The sequence below is a fragment of the Anthonomus grandis genome, chromosome 22, assembly GCF_022605725.1.
Source record: "Anthonomus grandis grandis chromosome 22, icAntGran1.3, whole genome shotgun sequence".
NCBI classification, from domain to species: domain Eukaryota; kingdom Metazoa; phylum Arthropoda; class Insecta; order Coleoptera; family Curculionidae; genus Anthonomus; species Anthonomus grandis.
In genome coordinates, this window is record NC_065567.1 from 40,310,914 (window position 1) to 40,324,131 (window position 13,218).

Genomic DNA, 13,218 nt, shown 5'->3' on the forward strand with positions numbered 1-13,218 from the left:
CTCGCGCATAATTCAGCTTTTTCACAATAAGAAAGTTATCATAAGCGAATCACTTGTGCTAATAAATTTTTTTTTTAGTAAAAATAATTGAAAACATTAACTAGACACTAAGTACGTTAAATAAGAGTGAGGACTTACCGCAAAAACTTCTTTTTACCAAAATCTGTGAGGTTATGACCGCTACACATCAGGTACAAGTGGCTCCACTCTCGGCTCGACGTGGTTTTTCAAATAATCTGTCAGAACCCGGGTCTGGATCGATAAGAAAAAGATTGCCTCAGTTGTGGGCCGCAATGCTCAAAACACCATGGCTGTCAGAGTCATAGCAATGGCAATCTCAGCAACTTAGTGTATTCGGGTTATTGTTTAGTTTTCTTAATACTATAAAGACCTTAACATAAACTAATTTTACAACATTAACAATCTATAATGTAAAAATTTGTTGTAGAAAAACTGCAAGAAAAAGTGCTTATATAAAACGAGAATAGTTATGATTGCGTATACTAATATGAAAAGAATTGTGTGACTCGGAGTGACCTAAGAAGTGCTAGGTGTGAGCTGGCCTAAGCTGCCGCTCGCGCTAAGTTGCTTGCAGATGGTGGGGTCTCAGCATCCTCGTAGTAGTCGAACCATCTTGCGACACGACCATGGGAAATGAAAATATTGACGAAGCAACTTGGCAACAAAAGCTTCTTTTTTATATCACGGCATTCTTTGTGTTACTCGGCATATTCAGCCTCTTCTCATTCCTGTTTCTGGTGCCTTTTGTCATAGACCCTGCCTTTACTACTATTTTTATGGAATTTGACGAGGAACCTGCTCTATGTGTTACAGTTAAAACTCAAAGATTAATAGGAGCTTCAAACTGCAGTTGGACATCTTGCAGAGAAGGTTGTACCAAAGATATTTATGATTGTTTACAAATATTTGTCACTTACAAAAAAATGTCTAATAACTCTTACTGGAATTCAAGTTATATTCCTCCAGGTGTTGCTACTATGGAAACACCGTTTGTAAGACAGGAAAAAAATTTAGACGACTATGATTACGAAAGTGAATTAACAACCGGATTACAACCGAACACTTCAGAATGGTACTATAAAGAGGCAAGACTATTACCAAATGTTAAAGGCTGTGGCTATCCACCAATATTGAATTGTTCCATTTGGTTAAAAAATTATAAAACAGTTGGTTCAAATTATTCTTGTTATTACAGTAAAATTGATCCTGGGTTAGTGATCAGCGATCTAGACATGTGGCAGGTTTACATGAACTTGGTCTATGCAATGTGTATACCTATTCCATCATTCATTATTTCTGTTATTTATCTGGCATTTGCTTACTTTAAAATATACACTGATGATGAGGAGGCGGCACCCCTGGAGAAAAACGCCGAAGAAATTGATGTAGAAGGTAATGATTTTAATATATAGCTTTAAGAGAATACGATCCTAATAATTTTTTAAACAAAGTATATAACTAAAAGAAACATAGGATATGAAAAAATGCTAAGGTTTTCAGTCTGTAAAATGTCTTCTTTACCTATAATTTTATAATTTTTAAAAACTAAAAGAACATTGTATTATTTGCAATTTTTTTTAAATCTAATATTGAAAAATTAAGTCGTTAGTTATTTTTTAGATTAATTACATTAAGCTGGTTTTTATATGTATTAAAAGTTGTTGATATAATAAACTGTACACATGTATAAATTGTATAGTTTATTATACGTATTATATTATGTGTTTAGAGGATGATTCATTAGATAGTAAAAAAAAGTTACGTCTTAAGAAAAAAGTCGGAATTGCTTTCATTTTCAAAAAGAGAGCTTTAACTTAAAAAAAAAACTGCATTAATTTAAATTAATAAAGCGCTTATTTAGTTTCAACTAGATCGGAATTACTAGGAACAGTGGTGTTTCAGTAGGCACCAGAGCCAATTTTCTTTATTTATTTATTTATCAACGAGCCACAGCCCAATATAAAGAAAATTTACAATAGAAAAAATTTAAAAGTATCAAATTTAATTTAATCCTAACCCTGGTATCACAATAATTATATATACAATTTAAGTAAATAGGTATTCAAAAAAATATAAATAAAATAATCAAAGATTGAAACAAACATAACAAAAATACAAAAATCACAATCAGTGAAAATAAGTTTAATTAAGCTTAACCAGGAGTGTTCATTAAACCTCAAATAACAAAACAAGATTAATTAATAAGTTTTCTGTTTCGCCACAAACAGGAGAGATACAATAATATTATGGAAAATCAGCATTTCATTTACAATTCTCAAGTTGTTTCTTAAATATTTTGCTATTTTGAAAGTAATCCAACTCAGCTGAAAAGTTATTTGCTAAATCTAGCTGATCTGGACAAAAATGAGTTTTGGCCATAGTTGGTGTGATGGGAGTTGACCTGGAAGACATTGTTTAATCTAGTTTGCCAAGAGGGGACATGAAGTCCTATTTTACTTGTAAGATTGGGGTCATGAGTATGACAGTGCAGTCAATTATAGAACAAAGTAAGATCTCTGTGCATTCGACGGATTTGGAGAGTAGTTATTTAAAGTGAGTTTTCCAGATCTGCTGAGCTGTATCCTGTTTTCTCATTTTCAGTATTTATTGGAGTCTTAGATAGGCTTTGTTTAATTTTGTTAAGATCCTTTTTAATGTCATCAAACATAATACGAAGGCTTGTTTTTAAACTGTGTAGCTCATCACTTATATCACGAATTTGATTTTCGAAATTGCTCATTTTCTCCGTACTAGCAATTTTGACTTCGCTTAAAATGTTTTCCAGGGGACCCGTTTTTCCAGCCTCAAAGCATTCTTAACTCCAAGAATACAGTTTAGGCCCTGCAAAAGACCTTTTTACAAAAGTCACATAGGCAACCAAACACCTCTCCTGCATTTCTCGGTTCCTTAAAAATACAGTTTGTTGAACACGCGGCCGCCATATATTATAATAGACGCAAATATGGGCGTCACAGAGAACAACTGGTAGCCGAAGTTTCAAGGCCAATAAAGACCAAAAACTCGAGGAAAAAAATGTAAACAAAACCTGATGTTAAGGTTAGTCTTTAGCCTTAGGCTTCGTCTGAGTTAAATCTCTTTTATTAAATTATTGAAGTTCTAAAATGTTTATTAGTTTTTTGAAGGTATGTATGCCTAATGCAAAACATAAGTCATATTATTATTTATTTACTATCCAATTCGTCATTTCAGTCAGCTACATTTATATTATAATCTTTTGTTGTCATACTGGTTAATAGGTTGACATATATGGTAAATAAACTATTTTGTTATTATTTTTGTTACTAATTATTAAGAAAAAAAAGTATGTTCCTCAACGACTTGAATTATATTTTTTATATTTTATGAACTAAGCAACTAGACACACTTTTAATTTGCTTTATCTGAAACCTAAGCTAACTTTTTCTGGTCTAACGGATAATATAGTACAAAGTTTATTTACGACTAGACTTAAAAATATTAAAGGAAAGCTCGTAATTAAATAATACGAAGCGTAATAAACAAAAACAAAATAAAAATAAATAAATAACAATAAGGTATTAATGATTTTATCCATAATATGACTACTTTTTTAACCATATTTATTGGAGTGCTTTCTCTCATATTTGGCCAGCTCATTAAACAAAAGCGGCTCCAATATAAATTAATTCGTCCTAGTACTACAACTAATAACTCCCCAAGTACTTATAGGTTTTGTTTATGTTATAACGGTTAGATATAGTAGCCCTGTGTTATCTCGCCGTACCTTGATATGGATTTACATATAATTTTGTAACGTAATATAAAAGCATTTATTATTATTATGAAGATTCATGCCAAACGGTAAACGCCTTTGGAAGGGCGAACATTCACTTATCCCAGATATCAGAAGGATGAAGCTCTGATGGAGTCCTTTACATGTTATCGGACTCTTTACCTTGATTATTCTCGTTACCTTTATTTACACATAATACAATTAAACTAAAATTACATATATTACTTAAACTAGTAACTTTTTGACTAGATGTAGATAAAAAATAGCGTCGACTTCTGCCATACCTTATAGATTCAAATTAGATATACAGGGGGACGTTTAATTATGCATTTACTGAAGTTCTGTCAATAACCTCCTCACCTCCAGCTAACCTCACTTTAATATGTCAAATGGGAACCCCCATCGTGTGATACATCATAGTAAGGAGCGTAAAATTCTCTATTCAACGGTACAAAAAAAATGAAATCGGTAAATGTGTAAGCAAATAGTTAGCGAAAATATCTAGAAATAATGAATATTTTATTTACGCAAAACTTTGGTATGTTAAATGGCTACCCCATGGTGTGATACATTATTTCAAAGGGCATTCATTGGTTGTAAAAAAAAATAAAATTGATTGGCCAAGAAGCAACTAAAGTGTAAATCGGTAAGGTAGAAAAACAAATTTAATTAGTTTAACAAATTTATTTTATTAAATATTCAAAATGCGCGCCGTTATTAGCAAGACAAGAAAAAAGCCTATTTTCAAACTCCTTACAAACATTGGCAAGGATCTGCCCGCTAATTTCTCTGCATTCTTGAAATATTCTATTTTTTAAATTCTCAATACTCTCAGGTGGGGTTTTATAAATAGCCCCAAAAAGTCTAGTGGGGTTAGGTCCGGAGACCGCGCAGGCCATTCGATTGCACCATGTCTGCCAATCCACTTTTCTCGAAAATTTTCATCAAACCACTCTCGAACTACCAAAGTATAGTGCGCGGGAGCTCCATCGTGCTGAAAATGTATATTATTTTCATTCAATAATATAGCACCATGTTGATCTACTTGATTTTCCATAGATTATATTACAATTTCTAAAAGTTTTAAATACATTTCGCCAGTCAAATTTTCTTCCAAAAAAAATGGCCCGATTATTTAATTCTCATAAATTCCTGCCTAAACATCAATTTTTTGGGGATATTGGGTATGGCCTTATAGCCGAAAAACATGCGGATTTTCATTATCCCAGTATCTACAGTTATGTCTGTTCACCAGGCCATTAAAAAAAAAGGTCGATTCGTCACTGAAGCAAATATTCTTCAATAAATGGGGATCATCGTCAATTCGCTGGCACATCACTTCACAAAATTGAATTCTCCTATCAAAATCATCTTCTCCGAGTTCATGAAGAATATGAATTTTATAAGGAAAGAACTTATTTTTTTTTTAAACTTTATGTACGGAACCAGTGGAAATATTTGTTAGTTTTGCGGCCTTTGGTATAGACAAAGTTGGATTCATACCAAATTGTCCTAGTACTTAAACTTGGCATGCTTCATCGACAACTCTATTTTCATATTTTTTCTTGTTGCAAATCGATCCCGTCTCTTGAAATTTTCGTATCAATTCTTATACGTATTTATGGCTCACGTTTTTATCTTGATACCTTCCATTAAATGCTCTCGCGGTTCTGCGAGCACACCGATCTTGAGTTCCATAAAGGAAAATTATTTCTATTCTTTCGGCTAGCGTATACACCATTTTATTAACTCACTGTTTTAACTAAAATTGAAAAATTGTACGCGTCAAACTGACAGTTTTAACAATAATAAATCGCCTGCTTTTTAAACGCCTTAAAAATCTAAGGTATTGCAGTGTTTTTTGTACCTATTAGGTAGGTTTCGCAAAAAATATATGTGAAATAAATACACATACAAAGTTATAAGACTGCAAAGATTTTTGCAAAAAATTTGAAGACACTCTTTTTTCTCGCAAATAACGGTACACATTCTTTACTTAAAAAAATAAATAATTTGCTTGTACTGCTTGTTACCACACATTTTAACTAACTAAATTGCTTGTATTTTTTTTGATGATCTATTATAAAAAATGTAAGAATTTTAAAATGATGTAGGTGCCACACTAAAAGTATTCATTTAAAATACTAAAGTTTGGCGTAAATAAAATATTCATTATTTATAGACATTTTCGCTAACTATTTGCTTACTCATTTACCGATTTCATTTTTTTAGGTACCGAGAATTTAGACAATTAGAATTTAGTAGAGAATTTTACGCTGCTTATTATGATGTATTACACAATGGGGGTTCCTATTTGACATATTAAAGTGAGGTTAGCTGGAGGTGAGGAGGTGATTGACAGAACTTCAGTAAATGCATAATTAAACGTCCCCCTGTATATCTAATTTGACGTGTTTTTTTTTTTTTTTTTTTTAAGATCAACCCTTAAGTTATTAAGGGTGGATTGTTTTGAAATGAAAGCACTGTATAAGCTTTTTTAATGATTAATACAAAACTTATATTATCCATTTAATCCACTTTTCTATATCTCAGCTTATTTTGGTAACAGCTTAAAACGTTTAAGCTTGATAAGAGGGCATTAGCTTAATATAAAGCTGTAAGATTCGTATTTTTCGAATATAGTTGATATCTCCACATTGAGCGTTATATAATAAAATACGGTTAATAATAGTGGTATATAAATATAAATTTTAATTTATTATAATAAACGCCTGTTTCAAAATAAAAAAGTTAGCATCATCAGTTCTGACGCGACATTATCAACAAGTCCTTCACTTCAAAGGTCCAGTGACAACGAGTCCGATTCAGTTGCGCTCCACTTTCTTTTGAAAAACGAAACACGGTTAAAAAGTTGAAAACCGGAGAGATGGCAACTGAACTTCCGGAAAACCTGCTCCTCTCAAGGAGGATCACGATCACTTCATTGCCGTTACTTTCTAAAGAAGAAGGAAGAACTTCTCCTCCCTCACCCCCGGACCTACAACGTCAAATATTACTCTCAAATAAAACCACGTCGTATACTCCGCTTGGTTCCATTTACTCAAGTGCCAACAATGAAGTTACTAAGAGTTTATAGGATTTTTTTCTCCTGATACTTAAATCTTGGCAGAAGGCGACCTAAGCGGCAAACACCTCGACTAATGTTGTAGACGTTCAAACCTAAACGGTCTCCTTATCCAAGAAATGGCATACGCCTCTCCATTCAATGTATGACTTCCCCCAAGAACCAACTTACATAGTTCATTACGGTTCATCCAAAATCCTCGAATTTTTCTTCTACAAAAACAAAACTATTCTCAGGCCATCTTCTCATTTATATAAAAATCGGCCACTTCACAAACGACCCCGCTTCCCCTCCTCCCCATCCCAGAGTCTCCATAAATTAAGCAAATATAGGAATCACTTGCAATCCTGCCCTTTAACTCCCCGGATAAGCGATTACCCACCCAACCCTCGAAGAGGCCGGACGTGGGTAGCACGCACTATCATATGTCATCTTAAAACCACACCTTTGGCATATTATCTGATGAAGATAAAGGATTACTACCTAGCCACTGCACTGCAGCATCGCAAAACCCTGGTCCCAGTCCACACACATACTGAATGACGTGACTAATAGGGATATAAAAATATATATTTAAATCCATTTTAATTTTAAGGCCAGTGTCACAGTAAATTGACCATCGTTTTGATATAAAATTAACCAAAAAGTAAAAAGTAGATATAATAAAAATAGCAAGTGGTGAATCGCTCGGATCTTATTATTTGATTAATAAGTTATACATAAAATTTAAATAGGTAGGTACCTATCATGATGGCACGACTAGCCTGCAAAACAAAGTTCCACATCTTCTTCATTATCGGACTTGTACAAATTTTCTGCTTCCATTGCTCGTAGCAAAGAAGTAGATATTTTCAGATTGTAGCATTCAAATTTGTACAAATTCGAGTTCAAATATTAATTTTTTTTCAAATTTAATTTTGAAAAACTCTTTCACATGGTGCATTTGGGAGTTATTCAATATTAGCGGCATGGAGTTATCAAAATAAATAACATTATTTTGTTTCGATATTTGTTTATAAGACTTTAATTTTAGATGTCATTATTTAAATTTTAATTCACAATACAGCCTCCATTGATCATCCACCTTTTATTTTTTGAACAAATTATCTGGTTTTATAATTCTAGGTAAGGAATTCGTAATATCTAAAATTTATTAAAGTTTCTCCTTATATTTAGTGTCAAATGTTGCAATTTGCACAAAAGATTTTCTTTAAAATGAAACCAATCAATTTTTTAATTTCATTACAGGAAATTATCTAAAATTGCCGACATCTAATACAAAAATCATCTTTTCCGTAAGAGTTTAATTTATTTACATTTTCAGCCACTCTCACCGCAAGATATTTTTCATTTAGTCTAATAAACTTCGACACATTACTTGGATCGATATCTGATAGGTCACTTTTATGTATATAATTTGGTTTTAAATAGCTCAATAATATGTATTTAAATGTTTCAGACATCTTGACATGATCTGCAGTAATAAGAAACTTTTTCATTTAAAAAATATGGGTTAAGATCGACAAACTTTCGTTAAATCAAAAGAAATTAAAAAACAGTTCAGTTTCAGGGTCATAGCAAGACTGCAACCTATATTTCAGTCCATTGTTCAATTATCCTATTGATGAGTCACAATAATGAAGGCCATCTTATTTGAGATGGCATAAGTATTTCGTGTGCTGGAACTATTAAAACTCTAAAAGTTATGCTTGACGTTTAAAACTGCTTTAAAAAAAATTGAAATTATCCTTTGAAATTGAAATATTGAATTGAAAGAATTTAAAAATATTGTGGTAATGATTCTAATTTGATAATTAAATATCGAACACATAATTATGCACATGTTTTTAATAGTTCCCATATCCGTGGATTTGTCTATTAAAATACTAAATTTTTTAGTTTTGCTTTAAAAAAAAATTGAAATTATCCTTTGAAATTAAAATATTGAATTAAAAGAATTTAAAAATATTGTGGTAATGATTCTAATCTGATATTAAAATATCGAACACATAATTATGCACATGTTTTTAATAGTTCCCATATCCTTGAATTTGTCTATTAAAATACTAAATTTTTGTTGCCTTAAATTGATAAATTTGCTAATAAAAGAAAACCACACAGTTCTAAACGCGGCCAAGTAATTTGTTTTATGAGTGCAACTCTCGCTTTTGCGCAGAACAGATTAGTAATAATCAATTTGCAGGGCATAATACAACGACATGTACAAATGGCATGTACAAACAAGCTCCATAAGCTCTTTCAGAAGCATCACTAAATCGGTGGACTTCCAAGAATACATACTCCGATACTTCTTATGTTGTTAATCTGAACCAAATCTTCTTGAAAGTCTGACCATATCTTTAGTATTTCATCTGGGAGTTGATCGTCCCAACCAATCTTAACCTTCCACAACTCTTGAATTATTTTTGCATAGTTTGACCTTAATTATGATGGGACCTACTAAGACCAAAGGATCAAAGACTCGGCATGCTATTGACAAAATGGATCTTTTTGATATCATTTTTAGAGAAAAAACTTGACTGTTATTTACCTTATAGGTAATTACATCATCATTGGAATCCCAATAAACACCTAACGTTTTGTTTTGCTCTCCTTGACCAATATTCAATATATTAATATCTAAATTATCAATAAGATCAAATTTCTTTAGTAAATTTTTATCATTATATAACCACTTTCTAAGTTGGAAATCGGCAGGATTCAAAACTTTTGTAATGTTCCTTTGTATCTTTAACAGTTCATTGCTGGCCCCTGCTAAAAGGTCATCCATAGAGAAATCTCTCCTAATTATGTTGTATGTCCTAATTATGCAAACTTGACGCAATTTCTTTCTTGTTTATTTGCCAAAATATTTTCTGATACTTTCGCTGTTCAGGTGAATTTAATATTTGTCTAAACATCTTAGAAACGTGCGCTGTCATAACATATTTATGCAGACGGAATCTACATAACATGGAGAAAATGTCATGTTGTAGAGGATGATCCACGTATTCCACATATATTTGCTTTACAGGACGAATCAAATATAACTCTACATTTCGTCGTAAGACTGGTTGTTTTTATGAGGAAGAAAATATTCTTTCTTGTCTCTAAAATCCACCTGAGATATGATCTCAAATCTTCGTACTCCAACACTTCTTGACAATAAAGCATTGATTGATTGATTGATTTGTAAATTTACCTTCTAGTAAGTCAAATCTTTTTAAAGCCTTATCTCTCGAACATCCAAGTTCTTTAATTTCTTTTTTAAAAGGTATCTTAACTATACAGGGTGTTCATTTAAAAACTTCCCACCACGGATTTCTCAAAAACCACTGTTAAAAAAAAACCGCCGAAATACGTCAAAAGATTTGTTAAGGGGACAACTTTCTAACCTAAAGTTACTTCACCCCCTTTCACCCATTGCCCCCCAGGGTCATCTCCTTAAAAATTTTAAACGGCAAGCGGTATCGAGTAATAGCTTGTTTAAAAGGTCTTTCGAAGTCTTTTATTTTGATGTTTGATTTTTTTAAATCGGTCGATTCGTTTTCGAGAAAATTAGAAAAATCTTTGTTTATCTTAATTTGTTAAAATAGAAAATAAAAACATGAAAATATCAGTTTTTATTTCAATAAGTGTTCAAAATGTTGCCCATTTTTGGCCAAACAATGATATAGGCGATGTTCAAATTCCTGACGGACATTTTCAAAAATATGTTATGGGATATCATGGCAGCTGTCGATGATGCGTTGACGAAGTTCATCCAAACTTTTAGGTTGGGGAGTAAACACAATAGATTTCAAATGACCCCATAGAAAAAAGTCTAACGGCGTTATATCAAGAGATCTAGCAGGCCATTCTATAGGCCCCCTTCGCCCTATCCATTTACCTTAAAACTCGTCGTCTAGCCATTGCCGAATGGGAAGAACATAGTGAGGAGGAGCGCCGTCTTGCTGGAAATATATTTCAGCCTCATCAAGTATAGGGTTTCCATCATATTGGTTTTCAATGGATTCAGTGATAAGCGGAGTGACAAATAAATGTCTCCATTTAAATTTCCGTTAATAAATAATGGCCCAAACACTCTATTTCCTAAAATGCCTGCCCATACATTAATTTTTTGAGGGTACTGGGTATGCCCTTCTACAAATGCGTGAGGATTTTCATTGCTCCAATATCTACAGTGATGCTTATTAACAAATCCATTTAGATAAAATGTGCATTCATCGCTGAAGCAGATATTCTTTACATGAATAATATTATCATTAATCGCTTCAGTCATTTTTTCACAAAACTCAACTCGCCTATCGAAATCGTCTTCGGTTAACTCTTGCAATATTTTCATTTTGATTGGATGAAATTTATGAAGTTTGGTAACTGTGTGAACAGAGCCTAATGAAATACCAGTGGCAGCAACAATTTTGCGTAATGAAGTATTAGGATTTATTCCAAAATGACCCAAAACTTTCACCGATGATCACGTTTTTTATTTGCAACAGATCCAGTTTCAGTAAACTTAGTAACAAGGTCCAAAACATACCTATGCGAAGTTATCTTCTCCGGATGTCTGGCGTTAAACGTGACGGCAGTTTGCCAAGCACATTGATTTTGGGCACCATAAATTATAATTATTTCCACTCTTTCGGCTACTGTGTAAACCATTTTGGAAGTAAAATCTTCAATTCAACAAATAAATTTTCACTATTCCAAGACTGTCACAAATGTAACTGACGGCAAAATAAATTCTTTATTTTCCTTAGCAATTATAAATAACTAAGCAGGTATAACAATAAATACAGTTCGCCCAAGGATATATGTGTTGATGAAAAGAATGCGGAAAAAAATTCAGGTTGTTATTTAGTTTTTTCCACGTCTAATCTTCGGAATTGCTGTTTATGTTGGTAGTTTCCGTTTTAAATTATAAACGAATTGTAGATTTGGCAAACCCTAATGGGCAACATTTTGAACACTTATTGAAATAAAAACTCAATTTTCATGTTTTTGTTTTCTATCTGAACAAATTAGATTAACAAAGATTTTTCTAATTTTCTCGAAAACGAATCGACCGATTAAAAAAAATCAAACGTCAAAATAAAAGACTTTGAAAGACCTTTTAAAAAAGGTATTACTCGATACCCCTTGCCATTTAAAATTTTTAAGGGGATGACCCTTGGGGGCAGAAATGAAAGGGGGTGAAGTAATTTTAGGTTAAAAAGTTGTCCCCCTTGACAAACCTTTTGACGTATTTCGGCGTTTTTTTAAACAGTGGTTTTCGATAAATCCGTGATGGGAAGTTTTCAAATGAACACCCTGTATATTTTCCAGTTGCATCTCTCTTAACCGTCTTCTCAAAAAATTCTTCGTAGTACCCTTGTTCATCTGTTTTGTTTTGACCCTTTAATTTCTTCAATATCCCAAAATTTAGTTAAAATATCTTCTAAGGATTTCTCAGTTCCTAGTATTGGTAAGGAACTTATAATTTTCTGCCAGTATTTATTACCTAATGCTAATTTTTCTGCTACAACCCATCCAAACACAGTATTTTTTAATATGGGCAAATCATGTTCTAATACGTGGTAACCTTACCTTGAAATTCTCGAAAAGATATTGGAACCTATCAGAAGATCAATATCTTTACAAACATTAAAATGAGGATCAGCTATATAAAATGAACTTGGTATTTTTAGTATTTCTTTATTAAAATTCATGCTGGGTAATTTACAAATTGAGTCAGATACAACTAAACAATTTAGTATTTTTACAATCAGTATTTTTTCCCAATGTTTTTAATGCCTTTAATATATTAATATATTACGGAGTTTTATGTGGGATTCTTTATGAATTTTAGGATATTCATTCGTGAAGATAGCTATAAATAATTAATGTATTCTTTTATAGCGTTCAGTTAGAAATTGCCAAGCAACCTTATAATTTTTCGCAGATACATTTTATGATTTGATTGCTTCTGCAGCTCCTTTCTCTAGACTTTTGCGTAAATAATAAAATTTTTGAATTTCAGTTAAAGATTTATTATCATATACCATTGCTAAATACGTATCCCTAAATTCTAACCAATGATCATATTTATAATCGAATGTGGGCATTTTAATTGGTGGAAGTGTTACCAAGGATAAAAAATCATTTTGGTTATCACTATTAAAATTATTATAATTTAATTGTTTATTATGTTTTCTCCTCTAAGACATATTACTACTACTAGCATTACTACGATTATCTACTGACGCTTCTGGAATTTTTAAATCATCATGAAAATTTAAACAATTTTTAACTTCCCCTATTAAACCAAAATATATTTTTTCAAAATGTTCTCTTTCGTTTT

General features: G+C 32.0%; 1 protein-coding gene across 2 annotated transcripts in view; it reads left to right on the top strand.

Moving 5' to 3' along the window:
• LOC126748426 (protein tipE) overlaps positions 1–13,218 on the top strand; it is a 70,805-nt gene continuing 57,587 nt past the window's right edge. Inside the window, exon 1 of one of the 2 annotated variants that reach the window (XM_050457669.1) lies at positions 1–1,413. In XM_050457669.1, coding sequence (XP_050313626.1) covers positions 648–1,413 — 766 coding nt within the window. In that variant the 5' untranslated portion in view covers positions 1–647. The remainder of the gene's footprint in view (positions 1,414–13,218) is intronic. The other variant, XM_050457668.1, reaches the window with a different exon arrangement.